Source organism: Papio anubis, chromosome 4 (assembly GCF_008728515.1).
Source record: "Papio anubis isolate 15944 chromosome 4, Panubis1.0, whole genome shotgun sequence".
Lineage (NCBI taxonomy): Eukaryota > Metazoa > Chordata > Mammalia > Primates > Cercopithecidae > Papio > Papio anubis.
Window position 1 is genome coordinate 51,556,752 of NC_044979.1, and position 18,382 is coordinate 51,575,133.

At 40.8% G+C, this 18,382-nt stretch overlaps 1 protein-coding gene across 1 annotated transcript in view; it reads left to right on the forward strand.

Annotated features, from left to right (window-relative positions):
* Positions 1 to 17,936, forward strand: part of COG5 (component of oligomeric golgi complex 5) — a 363,081-nt gene extending 345,145 nt beyond the window's left edge. Inside the window, exons 20-21 of the mRNA XM_031665852.1 lie at positions 391 to 488; positions 17,588 to 17,936. Of these exons, the coding sequence (XP_031521712.1) occupies positions 391 to 488; positions 17,588 to 17,744 (255 nt within the window). The 3' untranslated portion in view covers positions 17,745 to 17,936. The remainder of the gene's footprint in view (positions 1 to 390; positions 489 to 17,587) is intronic.
* Positions 17,937 to 18,382: the final 446 nt, after the last annotated feature.

Below are 18,382 nucleotides of genomic sequence, written 5' to 3' on the forward strand. Positions count from 1 at the left end.
ATCTAGGCTTACTGAAAGGGCAATGAAAGCTGTCAGGAGATAGGGGCTGTTTTCTGATGGATCTTTTAGTATGAGGAGCGGTGGAAGAAGAAAACTGTCAATAACTAGAATGTAGTGTTCCTGTCCATTGTTTTTAATTGTAGGAGTGATGAGGGTTTTCTGGGTGTACAGATTGTATTGATGGTCCTCTGTTGATTGAAATTCCAAACCTCTGTGCCTGAATGTTTATAGAACTGAAAGAAGGCCGTCTCTGCAGCTCCCGTTTTTAGCACCTTTAACACTAGACCCTCCAGATGCATTCTGTCTTTTCTTTCCGCTTGTGAATCTGGGGCCCTAACCCATCCCTTGAAATAACTGTCTCTCTAAAGTTTCTGGATTCTTAATTCTAAGTTTCAGATTTCAGGTTACAGCCAGAAGGCAACCACCATCGTGGACTTAGTTGTTTTGTTGCTCTTTGCTACAACTTTGGCAGTGCTAGGAGCACCCAGGTAAACATGAAGAGTTGACTATTTAGTTTATCATCATTTTTATTATTTCTGACAACTATTATTTGGTTATTTATTTTATACCAAGCCTGTGCTGAGTGTTTTACTGATACTTTCTCATTTGGCCCTCACAGCACTTGAAAGTTAGGTATGATCCCCATGAGGCAATTGAAACCCACAGCAGCAAAGTGGGAGAATCTGGGAGCCACATTTTAGACCCAGGCTGTCTGATTCCAAAGCCTGTGCTTGTAACCACCATACCCCACATTTTATTCCAGAAGTTTCTGTTTGTTTTCAATCTGAATGGTCCTGGAACAGGATTTGAATGCTTATGTGTATCATCCAGGAAAATCAGAAAATTTTAAAGAGAATCTAAACTCCCCACTTTAGTGGCCACCTGCTGCTGCTGAAATGCCTCATCTCACTGTCTTCTGCTGCATTCACGCTCCCAGACAGTACACATGGAACACTCAGCCAAATGTACGCTTTTATTTTTGGAGAATGTCTGCCCAAATCCCTGCCTCCTTTCCTACCTGATATGCTGGTATAGACAATCTAAACTGTTAGGGACCTTTCTAACCTCTCTACTTTGAACCCAAATCAGCCTCCTGCTTCATTATCTCCTGGGACCCACATGGCCCCTTGTGCCACAAACTAGGCCTCCCTAAAGAATCTCCATAGAAATGCTCGCCTTCTGCAGGCCTCCAACACTTTCTCTTCTCTCTCAAAGGCCCTCATTGTGTCTGGTGTAGGGAGCATGGCCACCTGTGCCCTGCCCCTCGAAGGGAATCATGTTCCTTCTCCCAGTCTTTCATTTCTGTGCTCGTTCCAGACCTCCGTACACATACCTAGTGGTCTTGCTGCCTTCCCAGGCCCTTCTGCAAGAGGAGGTCAAGATAGGGTGGTGGCAAGTGGCATGGAAGAGAATGATACCTATATCTGTCTCAGGATACCACTGATGTTGGATGTGGACACAGGAGCAACAGGATTTTTATCTTACTTTACTTCATGATTGGCCTTAACAAGCTGTCAGAAGACCGTCAGCTGCACAGCTATGAGTCGTTTAAATGTGAATCTTGCTGAGTAGAAATGCTTTTTTTTTTTGAGACCTAATAGTTGACAAATTAACACTACCTTCTGCCTGTAAAGTTTACCTTGAAAGTGCTGCTATATTTAGAATATTATCCTCTAAGAATGATATTGTGGCATTTGGTGTATCTGCATTTTATAACACCTTATTTCTTTTTGTTTCATAAAGCACTTTAGATGGTTATTTATTTTTTAACTTGCTAGTGTTTAAAATTCCACCTGGAGTCAGGGAGAAGGGAGTGCTCAAGCTGTGTTCTTTCAGCCTCTTAAAACAACCACCCAAAACAAAATGTCTGTGTTTGATGTTTACAGGTAATTATGACACTGATGCACAACACAGAATCAAATCTAGTTTTGCTTTTCATGGATTTTTTTGACAGTCCTGTTAAAAGGGACAGTTGAGGCCGGGCGTGGTGGCTCACGCCTGTAATCCCAGCACTTTGGGAGGCCGAGGCGGGCAGATCATGAGGTCAGGAGTTTGAGACCAGCCTGGCCAGCATAGTGAAATCCCGTCTCTACTAAAAATACAAAAATTAGCTGGGCATAGTGGTGCGTGCCCCTGTAATCCCAACTACTCAGGAGGCTGAGGCAGAAGAATCACTTGAACCCAGGAGGCAGAGGTTGCAGTGAGCCAAGATCCTGCCATTGCACTCCAGCCTGGGCGACAGAGCGAGACCCTATCTAAACAAACAAAACAAAACAAAACAAAAAAGTGGGGGGAGGGACAGGTGATTACCCAGAAGATTCCATTTTAAAATGAGCTGGTTCTTACCAGGCCTGGCTGCTAGACATGCTGTTATGCGCACGTACTGTTCAGATTGTTTCCCTCTCCTTGTCTGTCTCCCTCCTTGTCCTTCCCCTTCTGTCCTTCTTTCCTTTCTTGTATCATTTACAGTTTGCATCAAGAATATATTGGAGGAAAACAAAGAAAAACATAAATATTCAAACCACAAAACTAACTTAAATTGCTATAGATAAGTTTCAAACTTGGCTTTAAACTTCATGAAGCCAAAGATAAGAGAGAAACAGAATCAGCTATCTGATTCTCATTATCAGAAGGCAGAAAATGTATCAATTCCTATGAGAAAGTTAAGCATTTCTTTTTTTTCTTTTTTTTTTGAGATGGAGTCTCGCTCTGTGACCCAGGCTGGAGTGCAGTGGCACGATCTTGGCTCACTGCAAGCTCCGCCTCCCAGGTTCATGGTTCATGCCATTCTCCTGCCTGAGCCTCCCGAGTAGCTGGGACTACAGGCACCTACCACCACACCCGGCTAATTTTTTGTATTTTTAGTAAAGACAAGGTTTCACTGTGTTAGCCAGGATGGTCTCAATCTCCTGACCTCAGGATCTGCCTGCCTCGGCCTCCCAAAGTGCTGGGATTACAGGTGTGAGCCACCGCACCTGGCCAAGAAAGTTAAGCATTTCTTAGCACTTAATTTTAAAGTACTTATAAGGACTTTTATAGAGAGAGCTTCATATAGGAAGTACTGAGAGATGGGAGGACCAAAATTCTTGATCACCTTCCTGTTGTGGAGGTAGTATAGGATTCCATATGGCTGCTCTTCATTAACAATCAAGGACTGTCATATAGGACTGAACCCCACCCCCACCCCCGGGTCTTCTCACATCGTAAACTGGGGTTCAAGATGAATCCTGCTCTATCACATGGCATGAGCAAAGAATGGGCTCTAATGGAGAAAGGGAAAACTCACAGGACCAATGTACTGCTGAACACGACAACCAGGGACGGCAGGACAGAAGTGAAGGCATGAGGCCAGGCGCAGTGGCTCATGCCTGTAATCCCAGCACTTTGGGAGGCCAAGGTGGGAGGATCACTTGAGGTCAGGAATTTGAGACCAGCGTGACCAACATAGTGAAACCCCGTCTTTACTAAAACTACAAAAATTAGCTGGGCGTGATGGCAGGTGCCTGTCATCAGCTACTTGGGAAGCTAAGGCAGGAGAATCACTTGAACCTGGGAGGCAGAGGTTGCAGTGAGCCAAGATTGCACCACTACATTCCAGCCTGGGTGACAAAGCTACACTCTGTCTCAAAAAAAAAAAAAAAAATAAGTGAAGGCATGAGTCCCACTATCCTTCACATCCCTCAAAGTCCCTTTTCAGGGCCTGGGCATACCAGACCTATAATATGAACTTGTGACCCAGGGGAGGGACTTCTCATGCCACTTTTCCCTGCAATAGCTTAAACAGGAGAGCAGCCTCGTCACAATGAACAGGTTAGAGTCATGGGCTGGATTTGGAGTTCAGGGAGCTGTGTGGGAATGTCAGCTGCTCAGCATCCAGGGACCATAGGGCTGCAAGATATTTCAGCTTTTTCTGTTGGGGACAAATAGTGACTAGTCTATGGAGAACAGAGCTGAGGCATAGCCTCATCACCATTCCAACCCAGAGTCAGCTTCTAGAGGCCTTTAAGACAACACCACCCATTACCCCAAAGGAACTTAAGGTCACACCTGGTGAAAATAATTCCGAAAGAGACTGTGATTATATGCTTCAAGTAGGTAAGTCACTAGAGGTCCATTTTGACCCAAAGATAGAATTTGGAGTACCCAGAGAGGTGATAATTATGTGACCTTCAAATTATGATCCTGTGCACATTAGTTTTCTCAGATAGGTTTTTCTATACAAGTTGTTAACAGTTCAAAATTATACTTTCTCTAGGGGTCTTTGTTTCTGGCTGTGAATCAGTACAGCTGTTCTAGAAACAGGATGAGTACTTGCTATAGTTGGTATTCTAAAAGACGCTGCTTTGCAGAATTAAGAGCCAGGCTGTCTGGATTTGAATCCTTGCTTTGCCACTTCTAGCTTTTACTGGATTTCTTTATGCCTGTGTTTACCCATCTGTAAAATGGGGATGTAATAGTACCTAACTCATAGGATTTTTGGAAGAATAAATGAATTAACTTTATTGTATACACTTATGGGGTACAAAGTGATATTATATGTGTACAGTGTGGGATGATTAATTCAAACTAAAACATCACCTCAAACACTTAGCATTTTTAGTGGTAAGAACATTTGAAATTTATTCTGTTAGCAATTTTGAAATGTATTATGCATTCCTACTAACTAGAGTCATCATGTTGTGCAATAGATTTCAAAAACCATCTTCCTCCTGTCTAACTGTAACTTTGTACCCTTTGACTAAAACCTCCCCATTTCCTCCTTGCTTAGCCTCTGGTAACTACCATTCTGCTCTCTGCCTCTATGAGTTCTGTTGTTTAAGATCCCACAAATAAGTGAGACCATGTGGTATTTGTCTTTCTGTGTCTGGTTTATTTAACTTAACATAACGTCCTCCAGTCTCGTCCATGTTGTCGAATGACAGGATTTCCTTCTTTTTGAAGGCTGAATAGTATTCTATTTTGTATATATGCCATATTTTCTTTATCCACTCATCCATTGACAGACACTTAGATTGATCCATAGCTTCGCTATCGTAAATAATGCTGCAGTGAGCATGGAAGTGTGCTATCTGTTCAACATGCCAATTTCAAGTCTTTAGAATATGTACCCAAGTGGGATTGCTGAGTCATATTGTAATTCTATTTTTAGTTTTTTGAGGAACTGCCATACAGTTTTCCAAAACGGTTGTATTAATTTACATTCCCACCAACAGTGTACAAGGGTTCCCTTTCCCCCACACTCTCTTCACAGTCTTTCATTTTTTTAAATAATAGCCATTCTGACAGGCATGAGGCGACATCTCATTGTGGTTTTAACTTGGGTTTTCCTTATGATTAGTGATGTTGAGCATTTTTTCATATATCTATTGGTCATTTATATGACTTTTTTGAGAAACATCTATTCAGGTTTTTTGCACATTTTTAAATTGGGTGGTTTTCTTGCCACTTTTGTGTTCCTTATAGATTTTGAATGTTAACTACTTATCAGATATATGGCTTTCTTCTAATCTATCAGTTGTCTTTTTACTCTTATTATTTCTTTTGCTCTGCAGAAGCTTTTTACTTTAATCCCATTTGTCTATTTTTTATTTTATTGTCTCAGTTTTTGGGGTCAAATCCAAAAAGTTACCTTCCAGATCAGTGTCATGGAGGTTTCCCCCTATGTTTTCTTTCTTCTAGTTTTTTAGTTTCAAGTCCTTTCAAGACCACACCTTGACTTTTATCTGTTTTGAATTGATTTTTTATATGGTATGACATAAGGCTCCAAATTAATCTTCTTTAGGTGGATATCCAGTTGTCTCAACACCCTTTATTGGAGAGGCTGTCCTTTTCCCATTGTGTTTTCTTGGCACCTTTGTTGAAAATCGATTGATTTTTTATATGGTATGACATAAGGGTCCAAATTATTCTTCTTTAGGTAGACATCCAGTTGTCCCAACACCCTTTATTGGAGAGGCTGTCCTTTTCCCATTGTCTTTTCTTGGCACCTTTGTTGAAAATCAATTGACTGTAAATGTGTGAGTTCATTTATGGGCTCTATGTTCTGTTCTATTCCTTAGTGTTTCTATTTATATGCCAGTACCATGCTGTTCTAATTACTATACAGCTCTGTAATATAGTTTAATATTAGGTAGTGATACCTCCAGCTTTGTTATTTTTACTTCTGATTGCCTTCGCTAATCAGGGATTTTTATGGTTCCATATGAATTTTTGGATTATTTTTTCTATTTCTGGGAAAAATGACGTTGGAATTTTCATAGGGATTGCATTGAATCTGCAGATTGGTTTGGATGGTATGGACATTTAACAATATTAATTATTTCAGTCCATGAACACAGAATAGCTTTCCATTTATTTATGTCTTTGTCAATTTATTTCATCAATGTTTTACAGTTTTTAAAACATTGTAAAACATTACAGTACAAATCTTTCACTTCCTTGGTTAAATTTATTTCTAAGTACATTTATTCCTAAGTATTTTATATTCTTGTAGCTATTATATGTGGGTGTTTTCTTGATTTCTTTTTCAGATCATTCATTGTTATTGATTAGATTTGTCTTAATTTTGTATCCTGGGACCTTATTCTTTTATTAGTTCTGTCTTTTAGTGGTATCTTTCTGGTTTTGGATATATAAGATAATGTCATATGCAAACAGGTAATACTTCATGTCTTTCTTTTCTATTTGAATGCCTTTTCTTTCTTTCTCTTGCCTAATTGCTCTGACAAAGGCCTCCAGTAGGATAATGAATAAAAGTGCTTGCTGACAGTGGACATCTTTGTCTCGTTCCTGATCTTAGAGGAAAAGCTTTCAACTTTTCACCATTAAGTATAATGTTAGCTGTAGGCTTATTGTATGTGACCGTTAATTTGTTGAGAGTTTTTTCTATAAAAGGGTGTTGAATTTTGTCAAATGCTTTTTCTGCATCTAATAAAATGATCATATGGTTTTTGTGTTTTGTTCTGCTGATATGATGCATCACATTTATTGATGTATCAATGTTGACCCATCCTTGCATTTCTCCCAGGGAGAAATCTCATTTGATCATTGTGAATAATCCTTTTAATGTCCCGTAGAATTGGGTTTGTTAGTAGTTTATTGAGGATTTTGTATCTTCGTATCTATATTCATCAAGGATATTGTCCTATAACTTTCTTCTTTTATGTCATTTTGTGGCTTTAGTATCAGGGCCTCCTAAAACTAGCTTGGAAGTATTCCTTCCCTTTTGATTTTTTTGGAAGAGTTTGAGAAGGATTGGTATTAGCTCTTCTTTAAATCTTTTATAGAACTCACCTGTGGAGCCATCAGGTCCTGGGCTTTTCTTTGATTAGAGACTTTTTATTATGGATCCAATCTCTTTACTCATTATTGGTCTGCTCAGATTTTCTGTTCCTTCTATTTCTGTTTTCTATTTCTTCTTGATTCAGTGTTAGCAGATTATATGTGTCTTGGAATTTTATCCATTTTTTTCTAGGTTACTGTATTTGTGGCCATATAATTTTTCATAGTAATCGCTCATTATCCTTTGTATTTCAGTGGTACCAGTTGTATTATCTTCTCTTTCATTTCCAATTTTAAGTCTTCTCTTTTTCTTTTTTAGTCTAGTTAAGGGTTTGTCAATTGTGTTTAACTTTTCAAAAAACTCTTTATTGATCTTTTTTCCCCCTGGTTTTTTAGTCTGTATTTATTTCTGCTCTGATCTTTGAATTGTTTTTCTTCTGCTAACTTTGGGCTTAAATTTGTTCTTCTCTTGTAGTTTCTTGAGGTGTACTATTAGGTTGTTTATTTGAGATGTTTATTTTTATTTAAGTATTTGTTGCTATAAATTTCCTTCTTAGAACTGCTTTTGCTATATCCCATACGTTTCAGTATATTACATTTCCATTTTCATTTGTTCCAAGATGTTTTTTGATTTATCTTTGGTTTTCTCTTTTGACCCATTGGTTGTTGAGGGGCATGTTGTTTAATTTCCACATATTTGTGGGATTTCCAAGATTTCTGCTATTATTGATGTCTAGTTTCATACCATTATGATTAGAGAAGATACTTGATATGATTTCATTTCTCCTAAATTTGTTCAGCCTTGGGTTTGCGACCTAACATATGACATATCCTGAAGCAAGATATGTGTGCACTTGAGAAGACGTGTATTCCCTTGCTATTGGATAAAATATGCTGTATATGTCTGTTGGGTCCATTTGGTCTAAAATGTAGTTCAAGTTTAGTGTTTCCTTATTAACTGTCTATCTGGATGATCTGCCATTGTTGAAAGTGAGATATTGAAGTCCCCTGCTATTACTGCATTGTAACTTATTTCTCTCTTTAAATTCTTTAATATTTGCTTTACTTATTTAGGTGTTCTGATGTTGGGTACAGATATATTTACAGTTGTTATATCCTCTTGATGAATTGACACCTGTATCATGATGACTTTCTTTGCCTTTTTTTATTGTTTTGAGCTTAAGTCTATTTTGTCTGATAGGTATAGCTAGCCCTGCCTCTCTCAGCTTCCATTTGCATGGAATGTCTTTCTTCATACTTTCATTTTTATTCTTTGTGTCCTTAGAAGTGAGTTGAGTCTCAGGCCAGGTGCGGTGGCTCACGCCTGTAATCCCCGCACTTTGGGAGGCCAAGGCAGGTGGATCACGAGGTCAGGAGATCGAGACCATCCTGGCTAACATGGTGAAACCCCATCTCTACTAAAAATACAAAAAATTAGCTGGGCATGGTGGCAGGCGCCTGTAGTCCCAACTACTCGGGAGGCTGGGGCAGGAGAATGGCGTGAACCCAGGAGGCAAAGCTTGCAGCGAGCCGAGATCGCGCCACTGCACTCTAGCCTGGGTGACAGAGCAAGACTCCATCTCAAAAAAAAAAAAAAAAAGGAGTTGAATCTCTTGTAGGCAGCACAGAGCTGGGTCTTATTTTTAATACATTCAGCCATTTTGTCTTTTACTGGAGATTTTATTGCTCTTAAAATAGAAATAATTATCAATAGGTAAGGACTCAATAATACTCAAAAATGTAGTTTGTTCTCTGATTGTTTTGTGGATGCTTTGTTTCCTTGTTCCTCTCTTGCTGTCCTCCTTTGTGGTCTGATTGTTTTCTGTAGTGGTATGCTTTGAATTCTTTCTATGTATGTTTTGTGCCTCTACTCTAGATTGTTGTTTTGTACTTACCATGAGGCTTCCAAAAACCGTATACTAGTAACAGGATATTTCAAGCTGATAACACCGAATTTTGATAACATACGGTAGTAACTCTACAGTTTTGTTCCCCTTCCCTACACATTTTAATATTTTGTTTTCAAAATATACATCATTTTGCAATTTGTATCCCTAATTTGGGCTATAATTTTTTTCTTTCTTTTTTTTTTTTTTGAGACAGAGTCTCGTTCCGTCACCCAGGCTGGGGTGCAGTGGCGCCATCTTGGCTCACTGCAACCACCACCTCCCATTTCAAGCGATTTTCGTGATTCAGCCTCCTGAGTAGCTGGGACCACAGGTGTATACCACCATGCCTGTCTAATTTTTGTATTTTTGGTAAAGACCGGGTTTTGCCATGTTGGCCAGGCTGGTCTGGAACTTCTGGCCCCAAGTGATCCACCCACCTCAGCTTCCCAAAGTACTGGGATTACAGGCATGAGCTACTGCGTCTGGCCTTGAGCTATAATTTTAATAGTTTTAAGATCATATTAGAGATAAAATTATTTTACAGACCACTATTACAGTTCTAGGTTTTTCTGAGTATGACTATATTATTTATAGCATTGATTTTTGTGTTTTCATATATTTTATTAATTAGCAGCCTTTTATATCAGCTTAGAGAACTCCATTTAGGAATTTCAATAGGCAGGCCTACTGCTAATGAACCTTATTAGCGTTTGCTTGGGAACGTTTTTCTCATTTCTGAAGGATAGTTTTTTTGGTTGAGCACTTTAAATATATCATCTAATTTTATCCTGCCCTACAGGGTTTTTGCTGAGAATCCTCTAGTAGCCATATTGCAAGTTCCTTGTATGTGATAAGTTTCTTATTTCTTGCTTTCTTAATTTTTTTTGTCTTTGATTTTTGCCAGTTTATTATGTGTCTTGGTGAACTTCTCTTTGGGTTGAATTTTTTGTACAAGTCTACAGTTAAAACTTGCTATTTAATTTTTCAGTTCAGTTGTTGTCTCCATCTCCAGGAGTTCTATTTGGTTTTTGTTATAGTTTCCATTTCTCATTTTGTTCATATATTGTGTTCCAGATCTCATTTAACTTTTTATTTATATATTCTTGTAGTTTGCTGAACTTCCTTAAGAGGATTGTTGTGTATTTTTTGTCAGTCATTCCATAGATGTCCATTTCTTTAGGGTCCATTATTAGAGCTTTATTAATTTCTTTTGGTGGCGTCATTATTCCCCTAATTCTTCATAATCCTCATGTCCTTGAATTGATGTCTGTGCATTTGAGGAGGCAGCCACCTCTTCCATCCTTTAGAGGTGTTCTTCAGCATAGATTGAATTTCATTATTTACTTTAGCCTGTGATTCTGGATGAGCCAACTGATATCAACCCCAGGGAGGCAGAGCTTGCTGTCAGTTTCTCTAGTTGGCTGGGTCTCTGCCTTTGTTCTGAGTTTGGATGGAGCTGCTGGCTGAACTTCACCTTCCAGCAAGACTACTGGCTGGCCTCTGCAATCAGGTGGAGCTGCTGGCTGGGAACTGTGATTGCTTCTGGTATCCGGCAGGGTCACAAAGTATATTTCCCTGTTGGGGAGTATTGCTATTTGGGTTATGCAGTTGGGCAGGTCTGCATGCTGGGCTCTAGGTTTAGATGGATCACTGTTCTAGACAGACAGGTCCAGAGGTTATGCTCCATAGTCCTTGCCTAGGCTGGACCATGGGATGGGCTCTGACACTGGGTGGAGCAACTGTTTGGAGCTGCTGTTTGGACTTCAGGGTTTGGGCAAGTCTAGCCCCTGTTCTCTGCAAAAAATACACTGTGGTGGGCATCTCTTTTCCTGGGTAGGGCCTTGGGGTGGTCTCTGAGGCTGCGCATAGAGGCTAGTTTTCTAGGGACTCAAGCCAGGTTGAACTTCTTGTTCAGCTTCTGGGAGCAGCCGACTCAGCTTTGCAGATAGGGTAGATCATTAACTGATCTCTCTGATCAGGTGCCACTGCTGGCAGGGACACAGAGCTACCACCCAGATCTGCACACTAGTCACTGCAAACTCCACCTTCTTGATTTGTTTGACACCAGCGGATCTTGCCCTACAGTTACTCCAGTATTCCTTTTGCGGCAAGACAGTAGTGGGCTTCCTTCAAAGCACCTCAGAATGCTAGGGAAGCTAGATCTCTACTTTCAGTTCTCTTTTCCTCTGTAGAAAATATGGGCTTAGGAGAATCCCCCCTGTGACTCTTGTGCTGACTTGGAGGAGTGGGAGGAGTGATACGGTCAAGGTGACCTTGACCGCCAGAGACTTCTCCGCCACCAAACATTCCTATTCTTACCTTACCACTCTGTAGCTTTGGCTAGAGTTGACCACCATGTCCTTCTGTAAACTCATAAGCTGGGACTCAACACATTTTTACTGATGCTGAGCTCACATTTTATCAGCATGGTAGGCCCTGGGCCAGGAACTGAGGATACGAAGTAAGCCGAGATACGGCCCTGTCCTCCCAGAGCTTGCGTTACACCACAGCCATCTGTTTCTGTTCTAACTTCTCCGGCCATTTTTTTTTCTGCATCATTTGCTGAATTATCTTCTTCCAGCCATTCCTTAAATGCTATCATTTCCCATATTTTGTTCTTCTCATCCTCCCTCTGCCTTGGTTCCCAGGCGAGCTTATCTAGACCCGTGCCTCTAGTGCCCCTTCTATACTTAAGAGCCTCCAGGTCTGTGGCTGCCTATTGATGGGCCCTTGGCCCAGTAAACTTGCTCTCATCTGTAACCACCCACAGAAATCTCAACCCCAAAATGGTCAAAATAATTCTATTCTCTCAAACCTTCTCGTTCTCTTATACTCCCTGTCTTGGTTGGGAGGTCACAATCACCTAACTAGCCAAGCTGGAAAACCTTTACGCCATCATTCAACTCCTCTGTCATCCTTATTCCTCAAACTCACTCCTGTTGTGCCTCTAAATGCTCTTGAAGGTATTCTCAACTCTCCCAGGGGATCCCAATTCTGTCGGTCTGGGCCCAGGACACCCAGTGGCCCTCTGTTGGCCTCAGTGCCGGGTGATGAGTTGGGTTCCCTAAAGCCAGAGCGGGGCTGACATGAGGAGGCGGTTCTAAGCCGCGTGTGTGCACAAGAGTAATTTCCTCAGCTTGCAAAATTCCCAATGCCCAGGCCTCTCACCCGCGCCTACCTCAAAATCTCTGGGGTAGGCCTGGTATCAGGATTTCTTTATAGCTCCTCAAGAAGGTCCAGGGTGCAGCCAGTGGCGTAGGTCATATTTCAGTTAGGATGAAAGACTGCTGAGGAAGCTGCGACAGGTCAGTTGGAAAATCAGCCTGTCAGCTTTGTTTCCAGAAGTGACCCTGAGCCCTCAAGCTTGGTGCCCACATCCTACATGAGCCACTAGCCCTCTGGGCATATATGTGGATAAAGATTAGCTCAGACTCTGCTCTTTTTCCTTGCTTATCTGTTATTCAGCTATGAACATCTGACACAGAAATGGGAGAGGTTACCAGCCACCCGGTGAATGCTTCTGGTAAAATCTGCCCTCAGGAAAGGCTTTGGATTTGGGTGAGGAGTTTGGGCCTGGGGCTAACACAGGGATTTGCAATGTCTGTGTGGATTATTTTTCCTGAGTCCCAAAGATTCACTTAGCTGCAGCACACTTGGTAATCTTAAAAAGAGGATTCAGTTAATTGAACATGGTTCATTTTTCTCATCTTAACAAGTTGGTCATTTTTGTCGTCTTAACAAGTTGGAATGAGTTCATCCAAAACAGTTGTCCTGCTGTGGGTGCATCACAAATCTGTTTTCTTTTGCTTCTCTTTAAAAATGTCTCCTGAGTGATTTCATCAGCAGTGCTGTTGCTAAGCCTATATTTAGCAACTGAAAATCATGCTCAGAAATACTGTCATGCTTTTTTAAAAAGGCATACCCATCCCTCCACACATGGCTGATGCCAGAACCTTCATGCCCTTAGCAAAAAATTGAGCTCTCCTTCAGGGATTCAAAAAAATACTCTTGCTGCACCCCAAGCTCTTGGCAATGAGGGGACTTTTGTCCTAGAGAATGTTCTTTCTTATGTATTATTGCAAAACAATTTTGTTCTTGCATACTGAAGAACCACTGGATGAATTTCTTTCCCCTGTAGACAAACTGAGGGTGAGTATTGCTCTTTAAATGTCAGTAAATTTGTTTTAGCTTCTGGGGCAAACCTTGTTGTATATTCATTCTGTTCCTCCCAGCGTAATGTGTTAGGTTGTCATAAAATAGGGCAAATTGAGGATAGTATAACTACTGCTGCTGAGCAAATGGCAAATAGTCAACTATCCTGCCTTCCTGTTTTCTTCTGACACCAGATGCTTTCTGGAGCTTAAATGAATACTAGTCAAGTTCATTTGAAAATCAGAGTAATGACTTACTCATGGGACCAAGTGGTGTAAGTGGGGGCAGTTGTATGTGTTCAGCCCGCATCAGGCAGGTGCCCCAGACACGTGTGCTCCCTCAGATGCAGAGGCAGCCACCTGACTTATGCCTGTGGGTCTGTAACTGTTGAATGTGTTTTCAATAAAGATAGAGTTTTTGATGCAAAGATTTCTTAAGCTCTGTTAACAGTGGTGGGGTTGGCCTCAAATCCATTTACTCTGGATATTTGCCATGGAGAACAACTCTTCTTCTTATGGCCCTCTTTGAGTAGAAGTACACTTTTATGATGGCAAAAATGTTCACAGACCTTATTAGCCTAGTGGTACTTTTATCTACACCATCAGAGAATGCTTGGTGCCATGTGCATCCTTGGATCCCTTGCCTTCTCACCGTGGTCCAGGGTCCACAGTCTGGAAGCCATTCCCTCAGCTCTTCTGTATTTCTGCAGAACTCCCAAGATCTCCATTGATGGAGGGTAATGTTTCTCCTCCGGGTACCCCTATGTCACTAGCTACCTATCAGTTCTGTGAACAGAGTGTCTGAGATAGGACCAAGAGGGAGGATAGAACCAGGGAAAATCCTGAGCTTAACTGCTTATTGAGGCATGTAGTGTATCTTTACGTCATTTATGCATTTCAGTACTTACTAATCACACTGAATATTTAAATGCCTGACAAAAATCAGTGTTGTTCTCCATGAAAACCTCCACTTGGCTAGTTTTTGTCACATTGAGCAGTGTTGTCATGTTACCACAAACCATTCCTCTACTAATCGTGTTTTGTTTTTTCCCAATAAGGATAACCTCAATAATCTACTTATTTTGGTTACAAACCAGAGTTAAGACTGTTACATAATGCTTGGCCTGACTTCCAAGAAAGCTAATGTTTTGCTTAAGCAAATGAAGTAATTTAATAAGTACTCGAAAATCTTGCTCTAATTTCATGTGGGAGGGCAGCTTCATCTTTTTTCCCCCATACTTCTGATGGTGTTCTTGATGACTACCCAAAAATCTAACCACTCATTTCTGATCTTTCTTCTACATATTGTGTAATTTATGTGATGTCTTATCCTTTTAAATGCCAATGAAACTACGTTGATTTTTGTTCATCAAATATATCTAACCCATTCACTGTGAAATGATTATAGTTCCTGTGAATATAAACACTTCTTAGACACTGATACATACATCTCACTGTCTGAAAGACGGATGAGCTCGCCTGTAATCCCAGCACTTTGGGAGGCCGAGACGGGCGGATCACAAGGTCAGATCGAGACCATCCTGGCTAACCCGGTGAAACCCCGTCTCTACTGAAAAATACAAAAAACTAGCCGAGCGAGGTGGCGGGTGCCTGTAGTCCCAGCTACTAGGGAGGCTGAGGCAGGAGAATGGCGTGAACCCGGGAGGCGGAGCTTGCAGTGAGCTGAGATCCGGCCACTGCACTCCAGCCTGGGTGACAGAGCGACACTCCGTCTCAAAAAAAAAAAAAAAGACGGATGAGCTCTTGCGGATTTCTTTACTGTATATGATTCTGTAGGGACTACATTTAGGGAGTGGAGACAATTTCCAGGATGGCATACCAACTAGAAGCATATTACTAAAAGAAGCAAGTTTTTTTCATAGACAAGTATCTCCATTAAGGGTCAGCTCTGAGTTGAACTAAGGCATCTCACAAAACATTGTTCTCTAAGAGCACTAAATTCCATCTTGCATGCCAGTTGAGAGAGGTATGTTAGCTAGGACTTGAAACTGGGTATGTGAGCTGAGTAATGGTATGAACTTACATCTTATTTAAAACAGCTACACTTCTTCAGTAAGGGCTTGCCCAGCCCTCCACATACCTGATTTAAAGTACTCCTGCCCCGACCAGAGCATGGAGCCAGCCTTCAGGGATTCCAAAATGCCGGATCCTACTAAGTCAAGGCTGTTGATACAGAAGTTAGATAGTTTCACAAACCTTGTGACTCCAAGGTGGTTTGCATTCTTTACTGCTGCCTGGAGTTAAAAAAGGCTTTTCTTAAAAGGGAGCATTTGAAGCTGAGTCCTAAGAGATAAAGAGCTGCGCAAGAAAGCAAGCAAGGAAGGGTATTCTAAGGACAGGAAGATAATGTGCAAAGGGCTAAGAGAATGTGGCTCTTTAACCGAAACATTCAGTTTCAGTGTAATATATGAACAGACACCCTTGATCTTTCCCTAGGTGGGCAGTCAGGTTGGGCTATACAAATGGGGCAAACATGCTTTGCACATTACTTGGTAACACAAAAATGGAAATTAATGATTTGAGGATTTTAGGCCACATCAAGCTATCTAAAACCCAGCAGTAGCATAGAAAGGGCTGGGAGCAGCTTGATGATGAAGCTGGTATTCAGTTGGGTTGAGTCTAGGAACTGACCAGAGCATGCAGCCAGCCTTCAGGGATTCCAAAATGCTGGACCCTGCTAAGTCAAGACTGTTGATACAGAAGTCAGACCTTTCCACATTTCCTATAAAGAATAGGGCATGGCAAGTGCTGTAATACTTCAGGGAGAGACTTCTTGCTATAATATGGAAGACTGACCAGAACAAGGGAGAAATAGCACCAGGATGATCACCACCTAAGAGGCTACAGCAATCATTAGGGCACAAGATAGCAAGGGTTCAAAGTGAAGGAAAGGGGAGAGGAGGGACTGGATGTGGAAATGGGTGTAGCAAATTAATAGGATTTGGTAACTGTTTAGGTGTAGGAGGGGAAAAGAACTTAGAGACCTTAAGTTGATGGTGCCCTTTGTTGAAATAAGGTAAGGCAGGCTGAATGCTGCCCGTTTTTTGACAAGTGACTTTGAGGGCTACCTGGAAGCAAGTCAGATAAAACTGTCCAGAGGACAGGAAGAAGCAAAGATCAGAAGGGGGAGGTCAGGGCTGGAACTTAAGAGATTTGAAATCCCTTTACGTGGACAGTGGCTGGTGGGATGGAAGGGCACTACAAACTGATGAGTGATAGCCAGACTCTGGGGAAGGGTATTCCCCATAATTCAATGAAAAATCTTGAACAAACCCAATTAGATTAGCATTTTCAGTATTTGAGAGCAAAAAGAAAACCACTTAAGTGCTATTGTGTGTGAACTGAGTAATGGTATTAACTTATATCTTTACATAAATGCTCCAATCTCAAACTGAAATTTTGAAGAAAATATAATTATGACAAAAATGTGTTTGTGTATCTGGTACTTAAACAGACCAATAATTAAAAATTAATCTTGTAGCCATTCTTTTTAGCTCCACTTAAACAGATGATCTAGTTCAGGGACTAATGAACTTTTTCTGTAAAAGAAGGGTCAGATATATTTCAGACTTTGCAGGCCACATGGTCTCTGCCTCAACTATTCAACTTCTGCCATTGTGTGAAAGCAGCCACAGACAATACATAAATGAACAAGCATCAGGCTATATTCAGCCTGCAGGCAGTTTGCTAACCCCCAACCTAATCCATGAGAACGCCATAATCATAAATAATGGAATGGTACCACATTCCCTTGATTAAATTCAGACTGCCTCCCAATCATATATTTTGCCAATAATTACAGTCCAAGAGCATTTATTCTAGTTGTTGGTTGTTCATAGTTCATCAAATAACAGGAATATAATGCATCTACTGGTGTTACTGAATGTGTCAAAGGGCCCCATCCCCCTGTACTCTTGAGCATGCCTTTCAGAGGCACAGGATGCCCCTTGTGAGCTCTGGGAGTAGCCACAAGTGCCTATTCCATTGCAGGCGTCTTGAAGAGGGAAATTGAGAACATACTTACACAGCCAGAGGACTCTGAGTACATGACTAGACCACTAAGAACAATGCAGACTGAAAACATGGTTATAGTTTTTCACTCTAAACATAGTCACCGTAGTAACAGTACCAGTAAATGAGTGAAGGCTGTTGGTCACTTGGCTTGAGAAACTGAGCATTAACAGTTCCAGAAATGAGCTTATTAATAATTTTTATATATTGGTATCCCCTAATCTGTTTTATGTGATTTATGTCATATTTTGACATTGTTTTCATTTTGGTTTTCAGGGGAGCCCTGGAAGCTTACGTTCAATCAGTGAGAAGTAGAGAAGGCAAAGAATTTGCACCAGTTTATCCCATAATGGTTCAGCTGCTTCAGAAGGCTATGTCTGCTCTTCAGTAACAATATGAAAGCTTTGTTGATCTCCACTTTGTGCTAACCCATTCATAGTTGGCAGTTAACACATACTCCAAAAGACAGCTACTATCTACTATTTTAAGAATGTAATTGATTGTTCTGTATTTCCTGTCAACCTTTATTTACCTCTTTAGCACTTATACTTTAGCATAAAAATGTCGAGTCATCACCTTTTAATTCCATGGACCTGATTTTTTCAGAAAGATGTTTTCCTCGTTCAGATTTTTGTACAAGGCTAAAATTTCTTTTCCATCCATAACCGAGTCCTCCTATGGGTACATAAACCCAAAGTCTCCACTTCTTTTAAAAGGATATGAACACGTTATATAATACGTACCCTGCTTCCCCCAACCCTGCCTTCTTCACTAAGCATGTAGGCTCAGTGGTTTCCAAATTTGGCTGCACATTCATATCACCAGAGGATTTTTTAAAAATCCTGATGCCCAACTTGCACTCTAATTAACATGTCTGGGAGTGGGAGCCTGACACCAGTATTTAAAAAAACAAACAAAAAAAATCCCCAAAATGATTCCAATAGACAACAAAGTTGAGGAACCACTGGCACATCCCAAAGCTAAGATACAGGGTTAAATGGCCTTGTTTAAGTATGTCATACTCTATCT